The sequence below is a fragment of the Phascolarctos cinereus genome, unplaced genomic scaffold (genome assembly GCF_003287225.1).
Source record: "Phascolarctos cinereus isolate Bilbo 61053 unplaced genomic scaffold, phaCin_HiC Scaffold_4;HRSCAF=312, whole genome shotgun sequence".
NCBI lineage: Eukaryota > Metazoa > Chordata > Mammalia > Diprotodontia > Phascolarctidae > Phascolarctos > Phascolarctos cinereus.
In genome coordinates this window covers 700130384-700151788 of record NW_027555847.1, presented here as the reverse complement: position 1 = coordinate 700151788, position 21405 = coordinate 700130384, and the positions used below count along the sequence as shown (strand labels likewise).

Genomic DNA, 21405 nt, shown 5'->3' with positions numbered 1-21405 from the left:
AACCGAGTTATCCCTCCCTGCTATTCTCTGGAATCCTCCATTAAGTGGGGTACATCTTTCCCTTTCTCCTTCCCCTTTCCCTTTCCTTCCTTCCTTGGCTCATTGTAAAGCCTCCCCACACATAGCTGTTCTGCTTTTTTCTCTTCTTTTTCGCTGGAATGTTTTTTGGTTGCTGCCTCCTGTACACTACCGCACACCTCTACCAGACCGAATCCCTTAAATCTATCACTCACTTCCACTTCTTTTTAGGTCACACCTATATGGTCTTATTAAAAAACACAACAGTGTCCACTGGATTGGAAAAGATCAGTTTATGTCCCAACCCTCAAGAAGGGCAACGCCAAGCAATCTTCAGATTCCTGAATAATTGCATTCATGTCACACACCAGCAAGGTTATGCTTGAGATTCTGCAAACAGGGCTTCAGCGACATGTGACCCAAGACTAGCCAGAAGAGCAGGCTAGTTTTGGAAGAGGCAAAGGAGCTAAAGACAAAAATGCCAACATTCCTTCGTTTAGGGAGGAAGCCAGGAAGTTCCAGAATAACTTTTAGTTCTGCTTTCTTGACTCCTTCAAAGAAAGAAAAAGCAATAAGAGGAAAGTGAAAAAATGTGCTCTTGGAAGCTATTTTAAAGGATGCAAAGAAGAGAACAGAAAGAGGGTCAGAAGAAAACACAGAAGCAAGACAGCTTTGAAAGGCACGGGTTGAATTCATCATACCCTTACAAGGAAAAGCAAACTAGTCATTGAGATTCCTTGACGACACTAAAGCCTTTGACTGTGTGGATCCCCAAAAATGTGACAAGGCCTCAAAGAGAGGGGAGGACCAGATCGTCTGACTTGTCTCCTGAGGAACCTGTGTGTGGACCAGGAAGCAACAGGGAGAACTGAACATGGAACAACTGAGTGGTTTAAGAATGGAAAAGGAGTGTGACAAGGCTGTATGTTCTCACCTCATGTCACTTATATGCAGAGTATATCATGTGAAATGCCAGCCTGGATGATTAAAAGCTGTAATTAAGGTTGCCAGGAGAAATCTCAACAATCTCAGATATGCAGACAATACAACTCTCGTGGCAGAAAGAAGAATTAAGAAGCCTCTTGATGAGGGTGAAAGAGGAGAGTATAAAAGCTGGCTTGAAGCTTAACATTAAAAGGCCAGAGATCTTGGCAACTGGTGCCATCACTTCCTGGCACAGAGAGGCAGAAGAAATGGAAGCAGTGTCAAATTTTATATTCTTGGGCTCAAAGATCAACGCAGATAGCAACTGCAGCCATGAAATGAAAAGATGCCTGCTCCTTGGAAGGAAAGCTATGGCAAATCTGGACAGTGTACTAAAAAGCAGAGACATCACCTTGCCAACAGCCCAAGGTATGGTTTCTCCAGTAGCAATGTATGCCTGTGAGGATCAGACTATAAGGAAAGCTGAGTGCCACAGAATTGGCCCTTATGTAAGCATGTCCTTTTGGTTTTTTTAAGACAGATGGGGTTAAGTGACTTGCCTAGGGTCACACAGCTAGTAAGTGTCAATTGTTTGGTCTGAGGCCAGATTTGAACTCAGTTCCTCCTGACTCCAAGGACTGTGCTCTATCCACTGTGCCACCTAGCTGCCCCAGAATTGGCACTTTTGAACTGTGGTGCTGGAGACTTTTGAGAGTCCCTTGGACAGCAAGGAGGGCAAGTAAGTCAATATTTAAAGAGTTAATTCCAGGAGCTCAAATACTGAAGCTGAAGCTTAAATACATAATGAGAGGATGGGACTCACTGGAAAAGACCCTGGTGTTGGGAAGGATTCAAGGCAAAAGGCAAAGGAGGCAGCAAAGGATGAGATGGACAGAAGGTGTCATGGAAACCGTAACCATGAGCTTGGAGATGGCGAAGGACAGAAGGGCCTGGCGTGCTGTGGTCCACGGAGTCAGGAAGAACTGGACATGGCTGAACAGCTCAACGACAACAACAACAGTGTCCTGACTCCAAGCCCAGCACTCTACTGACTCTGATCACGTGAATTACCACACATTGTCACCTAAGCTGCAGTCCGCGACACTGCTATCTGGGTGCCATTTGCTCTTCCCAACTTACACACCAACCACTCCCCAGAAACTTCTAATCCAGCCAGTGAAGTCATCTCACTTTGGAAAGAGAACTGAATGTGGAGGACCTGGGTTCAAAATCTGCCTCTGCTCATTACTGCTGTAAGCTTGGAGGGAAATCACTTAACCTCTCTGGGCCTCAGCTTCTTCATCTGGAAAATGAGAGGACTGGACTAGGTCTTTCTTAGTTCTGAATGCATGCTCCTATGACCCAGATCTATGCACCCAGCCTTTGTCTCTCTCTGAGTTTCAACCCCACATCACAAAGTACCTGTCGGACATTTCAAACAGGAGGTCCCAAGTGACATCTCAGACTCATCCACGCGCAAAACAGAACTCATTCTTTTTCTGCCCCCCAAACCTCTTCCAAACTTCCCTAATTCCACTGAAAGAGAGAGGGAGTAGGGAGAGGGAAAGACAGGGGGAGTCAGGTCATTAAGTCTACTGAGAAGGCCACTCCTTCTGGCTCCCCTCTGACAGCTTTTTCACAACATTCCCTAGCTCTTTTGGCCCTTATGGGGTAGAGGAAGCCAAGGACTACTCACAGTTTGCTTTGCCATCCCAAAGCAGCAAATCCTTGTGAGGTTGTTACATGGTTGCCCAGAAATGGCCTGGGCCCACTCCGGGGTGTATATTCTAGGTAGAGCAGACCACAGGCCTGCTGTTTGCCTCCCTCTAGTATCAGCTCAAACCTCACTTCTTCCAGGAATCTTTTAAAAATTGCTCAGACTCACACTGTGCTCCCAATTCAATTCAATTTAACACATTAAGTGTGTACCATGCACCAGGCAGTTTTAATTTCCTTTCCATCCCCTTTCTCTGCTGTGATTTCTTTTTTTTAGTTTTTTTTGTCTTTTTTTAATCAGATGATCTATTTCGTCATCCATTTTATTATTCTTTTATAAAAAAGCTCATTTTATTCATCTGCTGGTTCTTTTCAATTTTTAAATCTCCTCTTTCATTGTCAGAATTTCTTTTTGAAAAAATAGTCTTATCAAAGAAAAATATAACATGGCAAGATACCCAAACTTGTGGGATGTAAGCAAAAGAAATCTTAAGGGGAAATGAATACATCTCTAAACAGAGTTATCAATAAAAGAGCAAAGAAAAGCCAAGAATGGAGAAGAACAAGCCCTGAGGATCAGCCTGCCTATAGCACCCAGCCCAGCACTGTAACAACTTTGTGGCTAAGGTGCCATGTTTTTACAGGAAGAGAGAAGACCACACCACACCCAGGAGTGAACTTGGTTGGGGGAATGTCTGTAACATGCACTCTACCTTTATGCTCACTCTTCCCAGGGCCCAAGGTGGTAAGGGGAGAGTGAGTGCCTAGTTTGGGGGGGCATTGTTAACTTCAGATCTTACTGTATCTTCAGTAAATGTCCCCTTCTAAAATCTAATTGATATTGGTTGCTTATTGATAATATCAAGGAGATATCAACTGTTTAAAGGACACTGGAGTGGGGCTATAAATTTATCTAACCATTATGGAGAGCAATTTGGAACTATGCCCAAAAGGCTACAACATTCTGCATACCCTGTGACCCAGGAATATCACTTCTAGGGCTGATCCCAAACAGATCACAAAAACGGGAAAAAGACCCACATGCACAAAAATATTCATAGCAGGTCCTTCTGTGGTGGCAAAGTATTGGAAATTGAGGGGATGCCCATCAGTTGCGGAATGGCTGAGCAAGTTGTGGTATATGAATGTAATGGAATACTCTTGTGCTATAAGTGATGAGTAAGTGGATATCATAAAAACCTGGAAAGAGTTCTATGAACTGATGATAAGTGCAATGAGCAGAACCAGGAGAACACTGCACACAGGAGCAGCCACACTGTGCAATGACTGACTTTGATAGACTTGGCTCTTCTCAGCAATGCAAGGACCTAGGACAATTCCAAAAGACTCACGATGAAAAATGCTATCCACATCCAGAGAAAGAACCTTGGAGTCGGAATGCACATGGAAGCGTACTATTTGCTCTCCTTTTCTTTTGGTGTTTTGCTTCTTCTGTCTCTTGGTTCCTTCCATTACCTCTAATTCTTCTTTACATCATGACTAATGTGAAAATATGCTTATATGAATGTAGAAGAAGAGGCCATATTAGATAATATGCCGTGTTGGGGCGGGAGGAGGTGAGACAAGGGGACAAAGTTTAAAACTCAAAATCTTAAATGGAAGTGAATGTCGAAAATTAAAAATAAATACATCAATTTTTTAAAACAATTGATACTGGAGAGATAGTAACTGGAACCAGGCATTTAGTACTGGGAGGAATATATGCTAAGACTGGCACTTGACTTGATCCACTGACTCCTTCCCTATTGCCCAAGACTACTCCCAGGTCTCCCCCATCCTGCTGAATAGCTCCTCTTCAACCTGGATCCCTTCCAGCTGTCATCTTACTTAATTACCCTTCCCTTCCTAGCCTGCTGGAGTGATGAATGTGGAGAGAGAAGCCATGGGTTTGAATTCCACCTTTAGTATTTACTACCACTAAGAGCTTGGACAAGTCATTGGATTACTCTGGGTCTCAGTTTCCTCAAACGTAAAATGAAGTTCCACTAGATGACCCCTAAGGTCGCTTCCAACTCTGAAGCAATGGTTCTGTTATCCTATCTACCTTTGTGGCTTCTACTCACCTTCTCTTACTTCCTATTTCTCAATTCCTTGCAATATGGCTGCCATTTCCACTCAACTGAAATTGCCGTCTGAGAGATGATCGGTGATGTCATTATTGCTAAACAAATATTTTCCTCAGTCTTCTAGGCTGCTATCTAGCTTCTGACTTTGATGACCAGACGTTCTTCATGGCTGCCCTTCCATGACATTATTCTGTTATGGTTTTCTTCCTACCTATCTGAACTTTCCTTCTCAGTCTTTTTTGCAGGGTCATTGCCCATGTCCTAAATCCCTATGCAATGGCAGAATCCAGGGCTATCTCTTCTCTCCTCTCTCTTCATCAGCTCCCATGGATGCAACTATCCTCATCATTCAAGCACCCCCCAAATCCACATGGCCAGCTTTCAGTTCCCTCCCAGCTTCCAGTTCTAAATCTTTAACAACTTGATGGACATCTTCCCAATGGATTGACAAAAATGTTCAAAATTAACATGAACAAAACAGAATCCTTTCTCCATGAATCCACTCTCCTCTTCCCTTTTCCATCTAAGACTCCTCCATTCTTCCAGACACCCAGTTTTGAAACCTAGAAGTCATCCGTATTTCCCTCTCCCCTCCAGTTGCCAAGTCTTGTTGATTTCACTTCCACAGTATTTCTTGTATCTGTAGCTTTCTTTCTACACACATTACAACCCTCCTCATTCTGACCTCATCATCTGTTGCCTAGATTATTGCGACAGCCTCCACATTGGTCTCTTAACCCTAAGTTTCTCCCTTCTCTAAAAGCCTGCATGACCTTCATGGATTCTAAGTCATCCTGTCAATCCCTTGCTGAAGAAGCTTCAAGGACTTTCTTTGCCCATCTGAAGGAATCCAAATTCTTCATAGTAGGCAGAGCCTTGGATTTAGAATCAGGAAAGCCTGGGTTCAAATCCTCCCTCAGACACTATTTGACCGTGGGCAAGTTGATGCTTAACTTCTTAGTGTCCAAGCTTCCTTCTCTATGAAATGAGGTTAGTATCAACAACCTTCTAAGGTGTCTTCCAGCTCTAAATCTATGATCCTTGGATGACAAGCCCTCCACCATCTGCCCCTAGCCTGTTTTCCAGACTGATTTTATATGATTCTCCCTTATTTACTCTCTTTCTAGCCACATAATTCTACTTGTTCTCAGAGCATGGAACCTCACCTCCGGCCTCTGGACCTTTGTGCTGGCTGTCTCCACTGCTTGGAATTCCCTCCCTCCTCAACTCTTCCTCTTAGCCCACGGCCCAGCACAAGGGCCACCTCCTTCAAGACACCTTTTCTGCTTGCCCAGGTGTTATTCCTTCACCCTACAAAAAACTATTTTGTATTTCTTTGGTATGGATTGTGAATAGATTGTACTCCCCACTGGAATGTAAACTCCTTGAGGGCAGGGGCTAGTTAGCGTTGGTCTTTGTCTTCCCAGCACGAGACACTTCTTGTTGTTCAGCCGTTTTCAGCCGTGTCCAACTCTTCCTGACCCCCTTTGGGGTTTTCTTGGCAAAGAGCCAGAAATGGTGTGCCATTTCCTTCTCCAGCCCTTTTACACATGAGGAAACTGAGGCAAACAGAATGAAGTGACACAGCTACTAAGTGTCTGAGGTGGGATTTGAATTCACGAAGATGAGTCTTTCTGACTCCAAATACGGTATTCTGTGTACCATGGTGCCATCTAGCTGACCACATTAGGTACTTAGTAGGTGCTTAATAATTGCTTGCTGATAGATATGGCTGATTTGCTACAGAGTTTAGAGTTGAAAGGATCCCAGGATCCCAGATTTAGTATTAGAAGAGGCCTTAGAGGCCATTCAGTCCAATCCCCTCCTTTTGCAGATGAGGAAACTAAGACCTGGGATGGGGGAAGGGAAAGGGTTGGGGAATAGTTGGCAATAACTTGCCCGAGGTCTGAACCCAGCTCCTCAGACTTCAGAGCCAGGGTTTGTAGCATGCTACCTTAAAGGGCATTTGGTGCAATCTCTTGATTTCACAGGCACAAAACATGAAACCCTGAGACAAGAATGTGCTGGAGACAGTTCTAAGAGACTTAGGATTGTTCAGTTTTCAGTGTGAACATTTACTCCTCAGAAATCACTACATATGAAGCCTGAAGTATTGCTTGTCTAGAATCGAGACTTTCTGAAATCTACTGTCTGCATTTAATAAACTGTTGATGATGCAATTAAACTTCAAAGTGTGGGTACTTCCATTTTCTTCTCAGGAGAGGGCCTGGTTGTTAAACTTTTACCAACACACCCTTGTCTAGAGGAGAGGAAGTGACAACTCGATTAATGTCATGTAGTCAGTAAATAGCAGAGCTGAGGATGGAGTCCAATCACAGTCAGAGCTCCAACTCTTAAGTCCACAAGGGAGCACTACTGTTAGTGAATGGACTGCCTTAGCAGGGAGGGAAATCTCTAGTGGAGGTCTATAAAGCAAAGCGTGAATGACCACTTGTTGGTAATGTAGGGGAGAGTGGTCTTTCGCTTACTTATGGATGGACTCAGCCACCTCTGTGATTCTTTTTTTTTTTGTTAGGCAATGGGGTTAAGGGACTTGCCAAGGGTCACAAAGCTAGTGAGTGTCAAATGTTTGGTCTGAGGCCAGATTCGAACTCAGGTCCTGCTGACTTCAGAGCCGTGCTCTATCCACTGTGCCACCTAGCTAACCCTGACCTCTGTGATTCTTCACTAAAGGAACAGGTTTTTCTCAACTCTACCACAGTGCATTTTTACCCTGAATTAATTCAGATAAAAATATTTGAAGGGGGGGGTAGAGAGCCAGATTTAGCCTAGATTGGCACCTTCCTTTCCCCTCCCCCCTCACCCAAGCTATGATTCTGGGCTGAATACAGCCTAAGGTATATCCCTGGGTCACATTTGGGCAGACTTCCTGTCTCCTCAATTCCTAACATTACTCTTCGCTTAAAATAAAGGGCTGTGCAAACATTCTACTGCATTCAAAGCTTTTGTCTTTAATGTGTTCTTAGTTTTCCCTCATGACCATGTTTTCTCCTGCTTTGCACCTGGCCTCCCTGGGACTGGGATGGTACAAACAGTAGGGATTGAATAAATACTTGTGCATGGTTGATCAGATTCTTATCTCCAGTTACAGAACACATGATTTTCCACCTGAGCACAGATGGGCACTTTCCTCATCCCCTCCTGTCCTTCCCTGGGGCTCCTACATTTCTCTTCCCAACAATTCCCTGGGCAAACAGAGCCGTTTCCTGGAGCTGTGACCACTGACACTCTTGCTCACAGACGCCTTGCCCCCACCTGCCTCAGCTTTACACTTTATTATTTGGTTCTAATTTCTCATCCATTAACAGCAGCATGCTCTGGACAAGTCACAGCTCAGTGGGATCTCTGAATGTGTCTGTCAGCTCTCCAGGCTCACTCGGGCAGAGCACATGCCAGGTTACACACTCAAGCTAGCCAAGGTCACCTTCAACTTGTAGAGAGGAAGATTTTGTCCAGGTGGCACAAACAGCTTCCTAACAATGACTCTGAGTGCCTCTTGTTTTCCTCCAGTAGAATGAAAGCAGGATCACAGATTTGGATTTGGAACACACCTCAAGAAAACATCTAGTCCAACCCCTGGTTTGATAGATAGGACACTGAGACCTACAGTGGCAAACTGGTTTACCCAGGGTCACAACATCAGGGAGGCAACTGAATCCAGGTCCTCTGACTCCACCCTGTTTTTCCCATTTGGTTCCCCATTCCCTAATGGGCTATCACAGGAAGCAAGTGTCTTGTTGAATGAATGGGTCAAGCTCCAAATTCAGAATTGTCTGCCTTTGGAAGTAGTGACCTCCCTGCACACTGGAGGTATCCCAGCAAAGTTTGGAGGAGCACTTCCTAGGTGAGTTGCACTGAGGATTCCTGTCAGGACTGCAGCTGGGCTGGATGGCCAGTGGGTCTATTTATGGGACTCTGTGATTGTGTGATGTGGGAAAGCATCAACCTCGAAGTAACTGTTTTGTAATTCCTTCTCATTGTGAGGGGGATCATGCAATCCCATTTTCATCTCCAACAGAAGACAGATGGGTAGGCAAGCTCTCTTTCACAGGTGGGACTGCTCAATCTTAATGTAAGCAGACTGCTGGAATATTTATCCTCAGAAGCCACAGATGAGTATTTTCCTGAACAAAAAAGCTCCACACAATCACGACAAAATGCTCACCCAGCCTTTGAGTGAAGACCCTCACCACTGCTTCCTGAGGTAGCCTGCCCATGTGTGGATTCGTGGGACATTTGTCCTTCCATTAAGCCTCTCTATAATGCAGTCTGCCTTTAGCCTACCATTCATTCCAGGCTTGTTATATATTTAATATATACTGGCTCCAACTCCCATCTCCACACCTTTGTCCAGGATGTGCCCCTAAGCCCATGCCTGGTATACATCTCATCAGAGAGTCCCTAGCTTCCCTTGAGGTTCAGGTCAAAGACCACCTCCAATAGCAAGTGCTTCTCACAATGCCTGGCACATAGTAGGTGCTCAATGATTGTTTCCTTCCTTCCTCTCCTGATCCCCACAGTTGCTAGTGCCCTTTCTCCACCAAATTGCTTCACATTTATATGTGTTCACTTTCCAAACTTGGAAAAATATCTTTTATTTAATTTTTGTGTCAGTTTGCTTTTCCTTAGTAATTCAATCCATTTATTAAACTCATACAGTGGGTCAAGCAGCACTGGGATGAAAAAGAAAAAAGAAAGACAATCCCTGCCCTCAAGGAGTTTACACTCTAATGGGGGAAGACAGCACACAGAAGGAAGATGACAAGGGGGTACCAAGGGGCACCCAGCACAGGGCTGGGGGGACTGGGCCATGATATTCCATGGAGTCAAAACCAGGCAGACCAGCTGAGACTTACCTGGGAAGTTCACATCTGAGCCTTCTAGGCGGGAAGGATTTGGGAAGAGCTTATTGCTCCACCTTCCAGGCCTCCAATCAGAGAGGACAGGCAACTGAGGTGGCTGAGAGGGTATCAAAAACTGAATCAGTTTCCTGGCTCAAGAGAACCAGGGACAGCTTTGTGCTTGTCTTTGTATCACCAGCTCTTGGCATGGTGGATGGAACACAGTAGCATTTATAGAGCACAAGAAAGTTTGCAAACTGCTTTGGGAATGTTATCTCATTTGAACCTCACAACTAGCCTGGAAGGTAGGTGCCATTATCAGCCAAAACTATCATGCCCAGCACTGAGCTGAGCACAGAACTCTAGATGTTGTCTGGCTGGGGCAGAGCATGGTGTGACTCTCACCTCCAAGGACCTGGAAGCTTAAGACAACATTAGCTATCTGGACCTCAGATCTCCAGCTATTTTGGGAGAAAGTAAGTGGAGGAAAGCAACCTGCAAGGGGATACTTCTGGAAGATGTGTCGCCCAGACACACAAATTGAGTTCTCTCTCACTGAAGACTGCAGTGTTAAAACTTGACACTCCAAAAATAATCCTCATGCAACTCCTACCCAGTATTAACCAAGATGCTGCAGACATTCAGGGGGCAGGTCCTCATTTTGTTCCTGTTTTCTCAGCTAAGGAGGATGTCCTCTGGACTGGAAAGGACAGAATGAAACGGCTAACAGGAACTTGGTAGCCAAGATGATTAGGGAGATGGTAAGAGAGTCCCTACCTGTCCTTCCTGAGTTTGACACCTTGCCCCGATGAAGACCAAAGAACTGATAGATGCCACGGGGTTGCTCAGCTATGGTTATGAGTCAGTCTTTGAGAGATCATGGGAAGTGGGAAAGCACCACAGGATTGGAGAAGGGGAAATATTGTCCCAATGTTGAAAAAAAGGCAAAGAATGGAGACTAGAGGCCAGACAATTTGCCTTTGATTCTTGGCCAAATTCTAGGGTAGATTAGGAAAAGGACGTTACTGAACATGTAGAAAAGGAAGCAACAATCACAGAATGATGAGCACCTGGCTACATCAATTACAGATGGTGGCAGCCTCATTTCACTTCCTGCCTTGACAGGGTTGCTAAACTGGGAAAGGCTGTGGATGCAGATGATAGCAAAACATGTGAAAAAAAAAGTTCTGATGAAATTCTTGTTGGGGAGAAGGCAGGAAAGGAAAATATGCATGTATTAAGCTCCAAATACGTGCCAAGAACTGAGATTAGTGCTTTACAAACATGAACTCATTTCAGCTTTACAACAACCCTGGGAGGTAGGTGCTATTATTATTCCCATTTTATAATAGAGGAAACTCTGGCAAAGAGAGGGTAAGTGATGTGTCTGAGGTCACACAGCTAAGAAGCGTCTGAGACCAGACTGGAACTTAGATTTCTACAGAAGAGTAGATTGAGGCCCAGAGACATTAAGTGATTTGCCCAAGGTTGTACAGTAAACATCAGAGCCAAGACTTTGATCCAGCTCCTATGATTTCAAGTCCAGTCCCCTTTTCCCACATAACACATTTCCCTCCTAGGGCAGAGCAAAGTTGCAAAAAAAAGTTTGCCAAGCAAAAACACTGGGCTTAATCAAGTAAAAAGAAAATTAATTAGGATAACATCAAATCTTACACTTGGTTTCAGAAAGTCTATTTCATGAGTCCAAAATGGAGTAGCACAATGGTGCATGTGAGAAGAAGATGGCAAACTAATCCGTACCACTGTGTTGCCAACAACAGTTAATCCCATCTTAGGCTACCTCAAGAAAATCGGGTTTAAGGGTATAGAGGCAATGGGCCCTCTGCACTCTGCCCTGGTCAGAATCCATCTGGAGAACTACGTTTGGTCACGGCTGCCCAATTTCAGGAAGAGTATTGATAAATCAGAGTGCATCCTCAGGAAGGTGGCCAGGTTGGTGAAAGGCCTTGAGTCCATGTCATGTGAAGACAGTAGGGATGCTGAAAGGCCTGGAGAAGGCCCATGTGAGACATGAGAGGTATCTTCAGTATTCATAGGGATTGTCACATGGGATTATTCTCTTCCTTGACTTTTGCTCTAAATCAAAGGTCTTATCCCTGCTCCTTCCTTCCATCACTCAAAACAAATGGCCTCAGCTCCTATTTGACTGAAAACATATCTGAGGGCCTTCCCATGCTGAGAGGGAATGCCATCAATTTTCTCCCTACTCACATCTGTTGCCCTGAAGTCCACTTCACCTGTCTCCTGTTCCTCTTCTGTCCCTGGGTTCTTTTCCTCTATGTCCTTAATTTCGACATTGCCCAAGGCTCTTATCTCAGGTCTCTTCTCTTTCTACAGTTTCCCTCGGGGATATTTTCCCCCCAGTCCCATCATTTCATTGTCGATCTTGGAGGACTTCTATATCGATCTAGTTTTCATGACACTGCTCTCTCCTGGATTTCCTCTTACTTGTTGGACCACTTCTTCTCATTTGCCTTTGCTGGATGTTTGTCCAGGTCATGTCCACTCAATGTGAGTGTCTGCTGAGGAAGTCTCTGCCTGGATTCCACTTCTCTGTCTACAGGTGATCTTGTCAGCCTCAATAGTCATCTCGATGCTGATGATTCTGGCATCTATTTTCCAGCCCTAAACTCTCTCTTAACCTCCAGTGTCACATCGACAACTAACCACCTGTTCAACATCTCAAACTGGATGTCTCCTAGACATCTTAAACTCAACATCTCCAAAACCAGGCCCATCAGCATCCCCCCAACCCTCCCCTCTTCCTCATGTCCTATCACTGTTGAGGGCATCATCATGATCCCAGTCACCCACACCACCAAACCAAGTGTCATCCTGGACTCCTCATTCTCTTTCATTCCCTGTACCTAATCTGTTGCCAAATGTTGAGCATTCTGCCTCTTGGCACCTTTTCTATACATACACTTCTCTCCTCTGTCACTGCCACCAAGCTCTCTCCACTCTAATCAATCCTTCACTCAACTGTCAAGCTCATCTTCCTAAAGCACTACTCTGATCCTATCATCTCTCTATTCAGTAAACTCCAGGGGCTCCTCGGGCCCTCCATGATCGAATGTAAAACCTTGTGTTTGCTGTTCAAACCCCCTTGTAACCTGCCTCCTCCTTCCAATCTTCTCACACCTCCCTCTTTCTTCCCTACTCTGTGATTCCATGACAATGGCCTCCTTTGGTCAAGACACTCCACCTCCTGACACTAGGCATTTACACTGGCCAGCCCTCATGCCTGGAATGCCCTCCCTCCTCACCTCTGCCTCCTGGTCTCCCTGGCTTCCTTCAGGTTTCAGCTAAAATCCTACCTTCTACAGGAAGCCTTTCTCAACCCTTTGTAATTCTCCCTAACTAATTCTTAATACATAAATTCTCTCTCTTCATTCTTCCTAATTTCCCTCTAGTGACGATTTCAAATTTATCTCTGTATGTTTTGTTTGTACATAGTTGTCATTAGCCTGGGAGCACCTTCAGCGATGGGACCACCTTTGCCCATCTTTGTGCTTTCCTGAGTTCAAATATGGCCTCAGATACTTACTAGCTATGTGACCCTGGGCAAGTCACTTCACCCAGCTTGCCTCAGTTTCCTCATCTGTAAAATGAGCTGAGAAGGAAATGGCAAAACATGCCAATATCTCTGCCAAGAAAACCCCAAATGGTTCATGAAGAGCTGGGCATGACTAAAAAATGACTGAACAACAAAAAATTCTCAGGGATGTTGTAAGGATAAAATGAGACCATATTTGTTAAGCTCTGTATAAATGCTATTATCTCCATTGCACTTTGAAACGATGGCATTTATTGTTGTCTCTTTTCTTAAGGTTTGTCTCCTGTGAATTTCTGGATTTTGTCATGTGGATTCAGGAAGGCCATCTGGGGGACAGTCAGCAGTGGGGCCAGGCAGCTGTGCCACTGAAGCATCTCTGGCCTCTCTGTGACTGAATTATACCCCATCCCCTTCCAGAGTATTCCTATAATTCTACATCACCTGAAAAGATACATCAGCTTAGGACACCATTTAATTTATTCTTTTATTCAAACCCTCTCTGTTCTCACGGAAAACAACAAAAAACATGCACATGTTTTTCTGGGACAGTCACTCCACTTCGACCTCCATGGGATGTTCCGTTCCCAGTGCCCTGATAAAGCCACAAGCACCATTACTTTCAGGAAGCCAGGTGTCCCAGCACGCCATTGCACACATGCAGCCCATGGCGTGCTGAGTGCATCAGTCCTCTTATGAAGGAGGTGGATTCATTCTTTCACGAGCTCCACATATTTCAGCACATTCTTTATCATTCGCGTCTGACCAAGGGATGCTTTGGTAGAAAAAGAGCACAAAAATGATGGAAAGCAGACCCACAAGGAGGACCATGTTGATAATCAAGGCTGAGAGCAGAACAATGACAGCTGGGATTTTTTTGTAAGTTTTCTTGGATAAACATTCTGGAGATTTTGTAGTCGGTTGGATGATCTTAACAGTGGGGCCAAAGCTGGGAAGGGGTATTTCAGACTCTGTCTCGTATATGCCATATTTGGCACGAGGGGTAACAGCATGAGGCACATCTAAGCGGATGGCCTGAGTTGGAGGGTTGTTTTTATCAGGGAATGGGGCTCTGACCTCCAGGGAAGTATAGACCTCGAGAGGGGGGCCACTGTCCACACTGCCCCCAAAGCCCCTAGAATCACACGTGGGAGGGGCATAGCCATCATCACAGTGACAATGCTTGAGGTTGTTGCAGACCCCTCTGCCATGACACACGGCCTCCGGCTCACAGTCATACCGCAGTACCCGCACGTCAGAGCACGTGCGGTTGAGACAGATCTTCTGGGGGCCACACAAGGTGCCCGCCTTCACGGCCCCTCCGTCAGGGACATCCACGTCCTCAAACAGGTCCACCCCCCAGCACCACGTGTCTTCCAGGGGGATCTGGATGAAAGTGTGGTGGTTCCTCGTTTGGGGCAACCTCGGGATGTCCTCACACAGCAGCCTCCCACACATGACATCTTCAGGCTCACACTTGACAAACGCCTCGTGTGACCCTTTCTGGCCGCTGCCACAGTTCCCAAACCTGTCCCCCTGGCTGTTCAGGTGGTGGTAACAGCTCTGCCGGGCGGCTCTGGAGCCCTCACCAAACACCTCCACACACTGCCTCTGCAGGCTCCTGCACCGCCCCTGGTAGCAGTAACCTCCGCCACTGCATGGGGTGCCATCTTGCTTGTAGGTGTCAGGCTGGCACCACATTGAGCTGCCAATACAGTATTCGGGGAGGTCACACTCATCCACGCTGGGACGACAGGGCGTGCCTGCCTTCAGAAACTTGCACTCTCTGCAGCATGCTCCAAAACTGCAGTCTGAGCCCTGCCTCATCTGGCAGGAGGGCAGGCAGCACGGGTCCTTCATACAGTCACGGGGACCGCCACAGTCACACTCTTCCCCTCTGTCTACCACGTGGTCCCCACAGAAGGGCTTCCTGACCTTTCCCCTGGGCGCCGGCTTGTCATACAGGCAGGACCCTTTGTGTTGGCGCAGGAATTCGTAGAAATCGTCGAAGCTACAGTTGCTGAAACGACTCTCAAAGCTGAAGGTTTCAAGCATGATGCAGGAGGGCTGGTCAGGACACATGCAAGCCAGGTGGTCGTGCTTCATGCCAAGGTTATGGCCCAGCTCATGCACCATGAGCACTGCAAAGACAGTAGCATCTTCATGATAGAAAGATTCGACTCCTGCTGAAAGCTCAGACACACAGGCCCCACTGAGAAACGCTTCCCCCAGGTATTCTCCTGGATCGTATCCTACTATGAGATGGGCAACATCATGCCTTGCCCGACCGACCAGCTCCTCTTCTCTCCACCGGTTGAAGTTGTGCAGCACTTCCCGCAGGTCCCCAGAAATCCCCACCTGGTCCCTCTCTGTCCAGATCTCCAAACCTATCAGGACCACCTTGACGTGGATTCCCTGGCTGTAGGTGTTAACGTGGGCAAGGGCATCCATCACCGTCCGCACTGTCTTGGTCACGTTGCCATTCCACATTTGGAACCGCCTATTGTCAACCACGACAAACATCTCCACGTACTTGGTGTGGGACCAGATGTAGCTGAGAAATCTGACAGGCTCGGCTTCTTCATAGCCATAATTCTCATCCCCTCTTGGATGCAGATTCGGTGTGGACTTTGGGGTATCTTCTTCTTTGACCTTACAGGAGCCTCTTATATGCCCATCCATGTGGTACAAGGCATGTTCAAAATTCTTCGAGGTACCAATGGGTTCAATGCCAAAGACTGATTTATCTATAGTTATCATGCCTTTGAGGCCTGAGCAGGTGCTGACGGAAACCAGGGACCGCAGCTCACCTTCCACATATCCATCGTAATAGCAGTCATCCTGGATAAAAGGCATGTCCAGGTCTAAGGCTTCTTTGGTGTAGGTGTAGACAGGGAAGTCCTTCATGAACAATCCTCTTTTCAACCTTAGCTGAATCACTTGCCTTTTACCTCTCATTAACAGTATGTAAGACAGTTTTTCTATTGATTCTTCTCTGCTTTTGAATGTTTCTAATTTCCTGGGGATGATTATTTCATAATAAGTATAAGACCCCTGGGCACAGGATGTGCTTGGAAGAAGCATGCACAGCCACAGAAAGATGAACTCCAGGCCAACGATGGAGGAACTCAGGCCAAGGCCCCAGACCCTCATTTGGGGCCCTGTGAATAGATATTTTTTTCTAGTCTCACCCATGGCTATGTAACTACCTGGGAGAGGGGCCAGGGGATGTAACTGGAGCTGTAGCCACAGACATGGCCCACGTGAAGCAGCTGATGATAGTTGGGCCTCTGTCTTTGAGGGCTTCACCTTTGGCTCAATGGCATGCCCTTGACCCCATACCTCTGTGGGCTGCCTGCAAAGGATCTCAGGTCCTTCGGTGACTTTCTGCCTCCTTCTGTCCACCCTCTACAGATCCAACTTCTGGCCCTTGCCACGGTCTGATTCTGTGATCTTCCTAGGACAGCAACAGCTCTAGCGCTTCTGGGACCACTCTAGGCTTCATTCTTAGCCTTCTCTTGCCCCCAAAGAAGGCTCTACCACATAGCAGAGCCCCAGTCTCGAACGAGGCTCGGGACAAAAGGATAAAAAAATCAACTCTCACTCCTTCCTTAGCCCTGGTCAGTATGAAAAAACACCCCTCCCCCACTGCGCCAGGCATCCGTTGCCCTGCCGACTCTAAGAATCCAACTGTCCCAGAGCCAGGGGAAGTGTGTGGGCTGAGCCCCAGAGCTCTCTGCTCATTCCTCTTGCTCTTAAATACCACACCACTCCCTACTCTATTCTACGCTGCCTCCTTGGCCCCAAAGAGGTTTAGGCTCAACTTCTAATCTGATGGTGATTTCAGAGCGTCCCCTGTGCATCCACACTCCCTCTTCAAGGGGGCTGAGCCTGCCCCTTGCACTTTTGAGTCTTCCTTGGCTTGCCACATGCTAATGACAATTGAGGTCACTGTCATGAGACCTCAAGCCTCAAACAGGGAGCATATAAGGGCCAGAAAAATTATAAGTGCTCTCTCCTTGTGCCCAGAAAAACAGATGACTTGGCATCCCAATAGTGTGGCTAGGAGGGCAGTTATCCTAGGGGTCAGGGTGGAATGATGGACTTGAGGTCATGAAATTCCTGGATTCAAATCCTCTCTTCTGACTCCCCGACACGTTCTTGGACAAGGGAACAAGCACATATATAGTGCCTAGTACGTGCTGTGCTGAGCGTTTACAAATATGATCCAATTTGATCCTCACAACAATCTTGGCAGGTCAGTGCTGTTATGATCCCCATTTACAGTCGAGGAAACTAAGGCAGACAGAGGCTAAGAGACTGGCCCAGAGTGACACAGGTAGGAAGGATCTAAGCTAAGTACTCTGTGCACTGTGGCGCCCCCTAGTGGCAAGTCACGTAACCTCTCTAAGGCTGCATTTCCTTATCTGTACTATGAGGTCACTGGGGCAGCTGGGTGGTGCAGTGGATACAGTGCCCGACCTGAAGTCAGGAATACAAACGTTCAGATCCAGCCTCAGGCACTTCCTAGCTGTGTGCCCATGGCAAGTCGCTTCACCCTGTTTGTCTCAGTTTCCTCAGCTGTAAAATGAACTGGAGATGGAAATGGCAAACCTCCCTAGTATCTTTGCCAAAGAAACTCTAAATGGGGTCACGAAGAGTTGGACATGACTAAACAATAACAAAAATGTGAGGTCTCTAATACCTGTAGTACCAGCCTCACTGGGTTGTTATGAATGCCTTATTTGGTTTCAACAATGCTAGTACTCTTAGTCAAACAGCCTTCTATAAGGGCTGCTGGGGGGGCCAACAGACTCATCTCCTCTGCCTTCCAGCCCACCTCCAACTTGGTCAACCAACTCTCTGGAGTTAGCCATTCTGCCCCTCTGACAAAAGACACCAATTCAGGGCTCTCTCCCTCCCCTGGCCCTTTGCCTACGAAGATGTCTGGTCTCCTGGGGGAATCCAGGAATTCTGGAGTTAGCCGAGGCTTCTCATGCAGACTTGGAAAGGAATCCCTGTGCTCACACACGCGGCGGGTGGGCATCCACCCTTTGTGGACCTTCGTACTGGTGCTAGCGCTCATTGTTGGGAACCTTCTCCTGACATCAAACTGACACCTGCCTCTTTTCCACTATCACTTATTGCTCCTGGGTCTGCTCTCCAGGGACAAAAAGAACAAATCAAAAATCCTTCTGCCTTCTGGAGGTGGCTCAGTGAATAGAGTGCTGGGCTTGGAGTCAGGAAGATCTGGGTTCAGATCCAGCTTCAGATGCTTCCTAGCTGTGTGACCCTGAGCAAGTCACTTTAACCTCTGCCTGTTCCCTCATCTATGAAGTAGCAATATTAACAGCATCTACCTCCCAGGTCGTGGTGAGGGTCAAATGAGATACTATCTGTGAAGTGCTTAGCACAGTGCCTGGCACACAGTAGGTGATACAGAAATGTTTATTTCCTTCATCTTTTGACTACTTCAAGACAGCTATCACGTTCCTCCTGAGTCTCTATTTCTTGAGTCCATCAACTGATTCTTCTATGACGTGGCCTTGAAGCGCTTTACCATCCTGGTCACTCTGGATGATCTGGACAGATGCCTTCTAGCTTGTCAATGACCCTCCCAAATGGGAAGGACTCAGACCTGCACCCAGGGTACCAGATGAGGTCTGATGAGGGCAAGGAACCAAATTCTTATTCCTGGAAGCTAATTCTCTCAACGTACCCTAAATTCAAATTCACGTTCTTGGCTGCCCCCATCATACTGCTGACTTCACATTGAGCTTTTGGCCCACTAAAACCACTCACTCCTCAGATCTTTTTCAGATAAACTGCTACCTAACCATGCCTCCGGGGCAGCTAGGTTGGCAAAGTGAATAAAGCTCTGGGCTTAGAATCAGGAAGATTCTTCTTCATGAGTTCAAATCTGGCCTCAGGCACTTACTTACTAACTGTGTGACCCTGGACAAGTCATTTCACCCTGTTGGCCTCAGTTTCCTCATATGTAAATTGAGCTGGAGAAGGAAATGGCAAACCAGTCCAGTATCTTTACCGTGAAAACTCCAAATGGGGTCACAAAGAATTAGACACAGGGGCAGCTAGGTGGCGCAGTGGACAGAGCACCGGCCTTGGAGTCAGGAGGGCCTGAGTTCAAATCTGACCTCAGACACATAATGCTTATTAGCTGTGTGACCCTGGGTAAGTCACTTAACCCCACTGCCTAGCCAAAAACAAACAAAAAAAGAATCAGACACACCTGAAGAAGAACAATGGCTCTATCTTACTTTTATAAAGTTGGTTTTTTGAATCCAATGCACTACGCTCTCTACCATCTTTTTGGAGCCTGGCTGTTACGCAGTCTGTTAAGTTGCTCCTCACAGACTTCTGTCGCCTGCAGACCTGGTAAGAATCCCCTCGATGCCTCTCTTTCAAGTCCTTGTTAAAGGCCAACCACACACCTCTGGGGGCTTCCGTTGAAGGGCTCCGGATAAGCCGACACTGAACCATTCATCAGTGACTGTATCACCTCCAGGGCGCGTGTCTTGAAAATTCCCGCGGTAACTCCATGAGACACTGGGTCTTGATAGCTCTCTGCCCTTTGGTGTCACTTGTGAACCACTGGGCCTTGCTGTTTGCCCTGTTACTGCCTTCTACTCCACCGGGCCTCCCCACACCTTGCCATAAAGAACTTGATCTTCTCAGGGCCTGCCGTGGGGCCTAGGACGTCTTGACTGGTAAGCATGTTACCTGGCCCCCTCGATCTATCCAGCCCCAGCTGTGCTTCATATTTCATTCCAGTCTTGGCATTTTCTTATCATCAGCCCTGCCACCCTATACGTAGACCCTTCTCTTTTTGCCCTTCCCTACCAGCTTTCTAACTCTGGAACCAAAATAAAACCAACACTTCCATGAAGGCTGAAAAGGCCATGCCAATCAGTTCCTCTATGGCTCGGCACTATCCCTGGGACTTCTGAAAACACCATGTGCCTTCCTGGTGACTCCTATAAGCGCTGTCTCTCCCTCTCAGAATATAAGCTCCTCGAGAGGGAGAACAGTCTTCCTTTCGCATTTGTATACCCAGCATTTAACACAACGTTTGGCATATACTAAGTTTTTGCTGTCCAATTCTTTGTGACCCCATTTGGGGTTTTCTTGGCATAGATACTGGAGTGGTTTGCCATCTCCTTCTCTGGCTCATTTGACAGATGAGGAAACTGAGGCAAACAGGGTTAAGTGACTTGCTCAGAGTCACACAGTTGGTAAATGTGAACTCAGGAAGATGACTCCAGGCCTGGAGCTGTGTCTACTGCACCACCTAGCTCTCTTATGTACAAAATATATTTTTTAAAATTTCAATAATATTTTCTGTTCTAATACCATCTATATTTCCCATTACATACCATCTCCCTCCTCCTCCCAGAAAGTCATCCCTTCTAATAAATTAAAAAGAAAAAAAATAATTCAACAAACTGACCAACATATTGAAAACATCTGGCATCTTATGCAATGTTCCACATTCACAGTCCCCCACCTCTGAAAACGAGATGCAGGGAGTTCTTTCTTCTATCTCATCTTTAGGTCCAAGATTGGACAGTATAAAATAAATATCTAACCCTCAATATTTACATGTTGTCTCTTGTCAGAATGTATGCTTCTTAAGAGTAGGGAGTGGTTTTTTTGTTATTGGCAAAGGTAATAAGCCTTGGACCTCTCTTCCTCGAGGAAAGGGTATCTGCCTTACAATTGCTGAAGAAAGAGACAAGAGATTGGCAACTAAGCGGAGCAGTGGCTAAATGACTGCAGAAAAGAATTTGTAGGGTTCCAATCAAATTGAGATATTATAATTTTTAACAAAGAATGATTGCCCTACCAAAATATAAAATCACATAATAAGAAATAAGTAGCTTAAACAACTCAGGCTTATCAAGTGAAACTGGACAAGCCATAAATGCCTTTCTCTTCTTTCCCTGGATTAAGGTCCTGTGGGTATGAATGTGCATACAATGTTAGAAGATGTAGCTGTACTGGTTTTGCTTAATTGCTTTTCTTTGCTGCATGGGATGGCTCACTGATTGGAGGATGGGGAGAGGACATACCTCAAGATGGCTGATGTGAAAACAAAAGATATCGATAAAACTTAGGGGGAAAAAAAGTGTTTGCTTATGTGGCTTTGGGGCTGGGGGTGATATACAGGGTGACCTTCTTTTTATCCCTAGCACTCTGGCCCATA

General features: G+C 46.2%; 1 protein-coding gene across 1 annotated transcript; it reads right to left on the bottom strand.

Annotated features, from left to right (window-relative positions):
* Positions 1-13628: 13628 nt before the first annotated feature.
* Positions 13629-17126, bottom strand: LOC110196866 (disintegrin and metalloproteinase domain-containing protein 1a-like). Its single transcript, XM_020970304.2, has one exon. It carries the CDS (start codon positions 16374-16376, stop codon positions 13875-13877), a length of 2502 nt encoding a protein of 833 aa, XP_020825963.1. The 5' UTR covers positions 16377-17126; the 3' UTR covers positions 13629-13874.
* Between the last annotated feature and the right edge of the window lie 4279 nt (positions 17127-21405).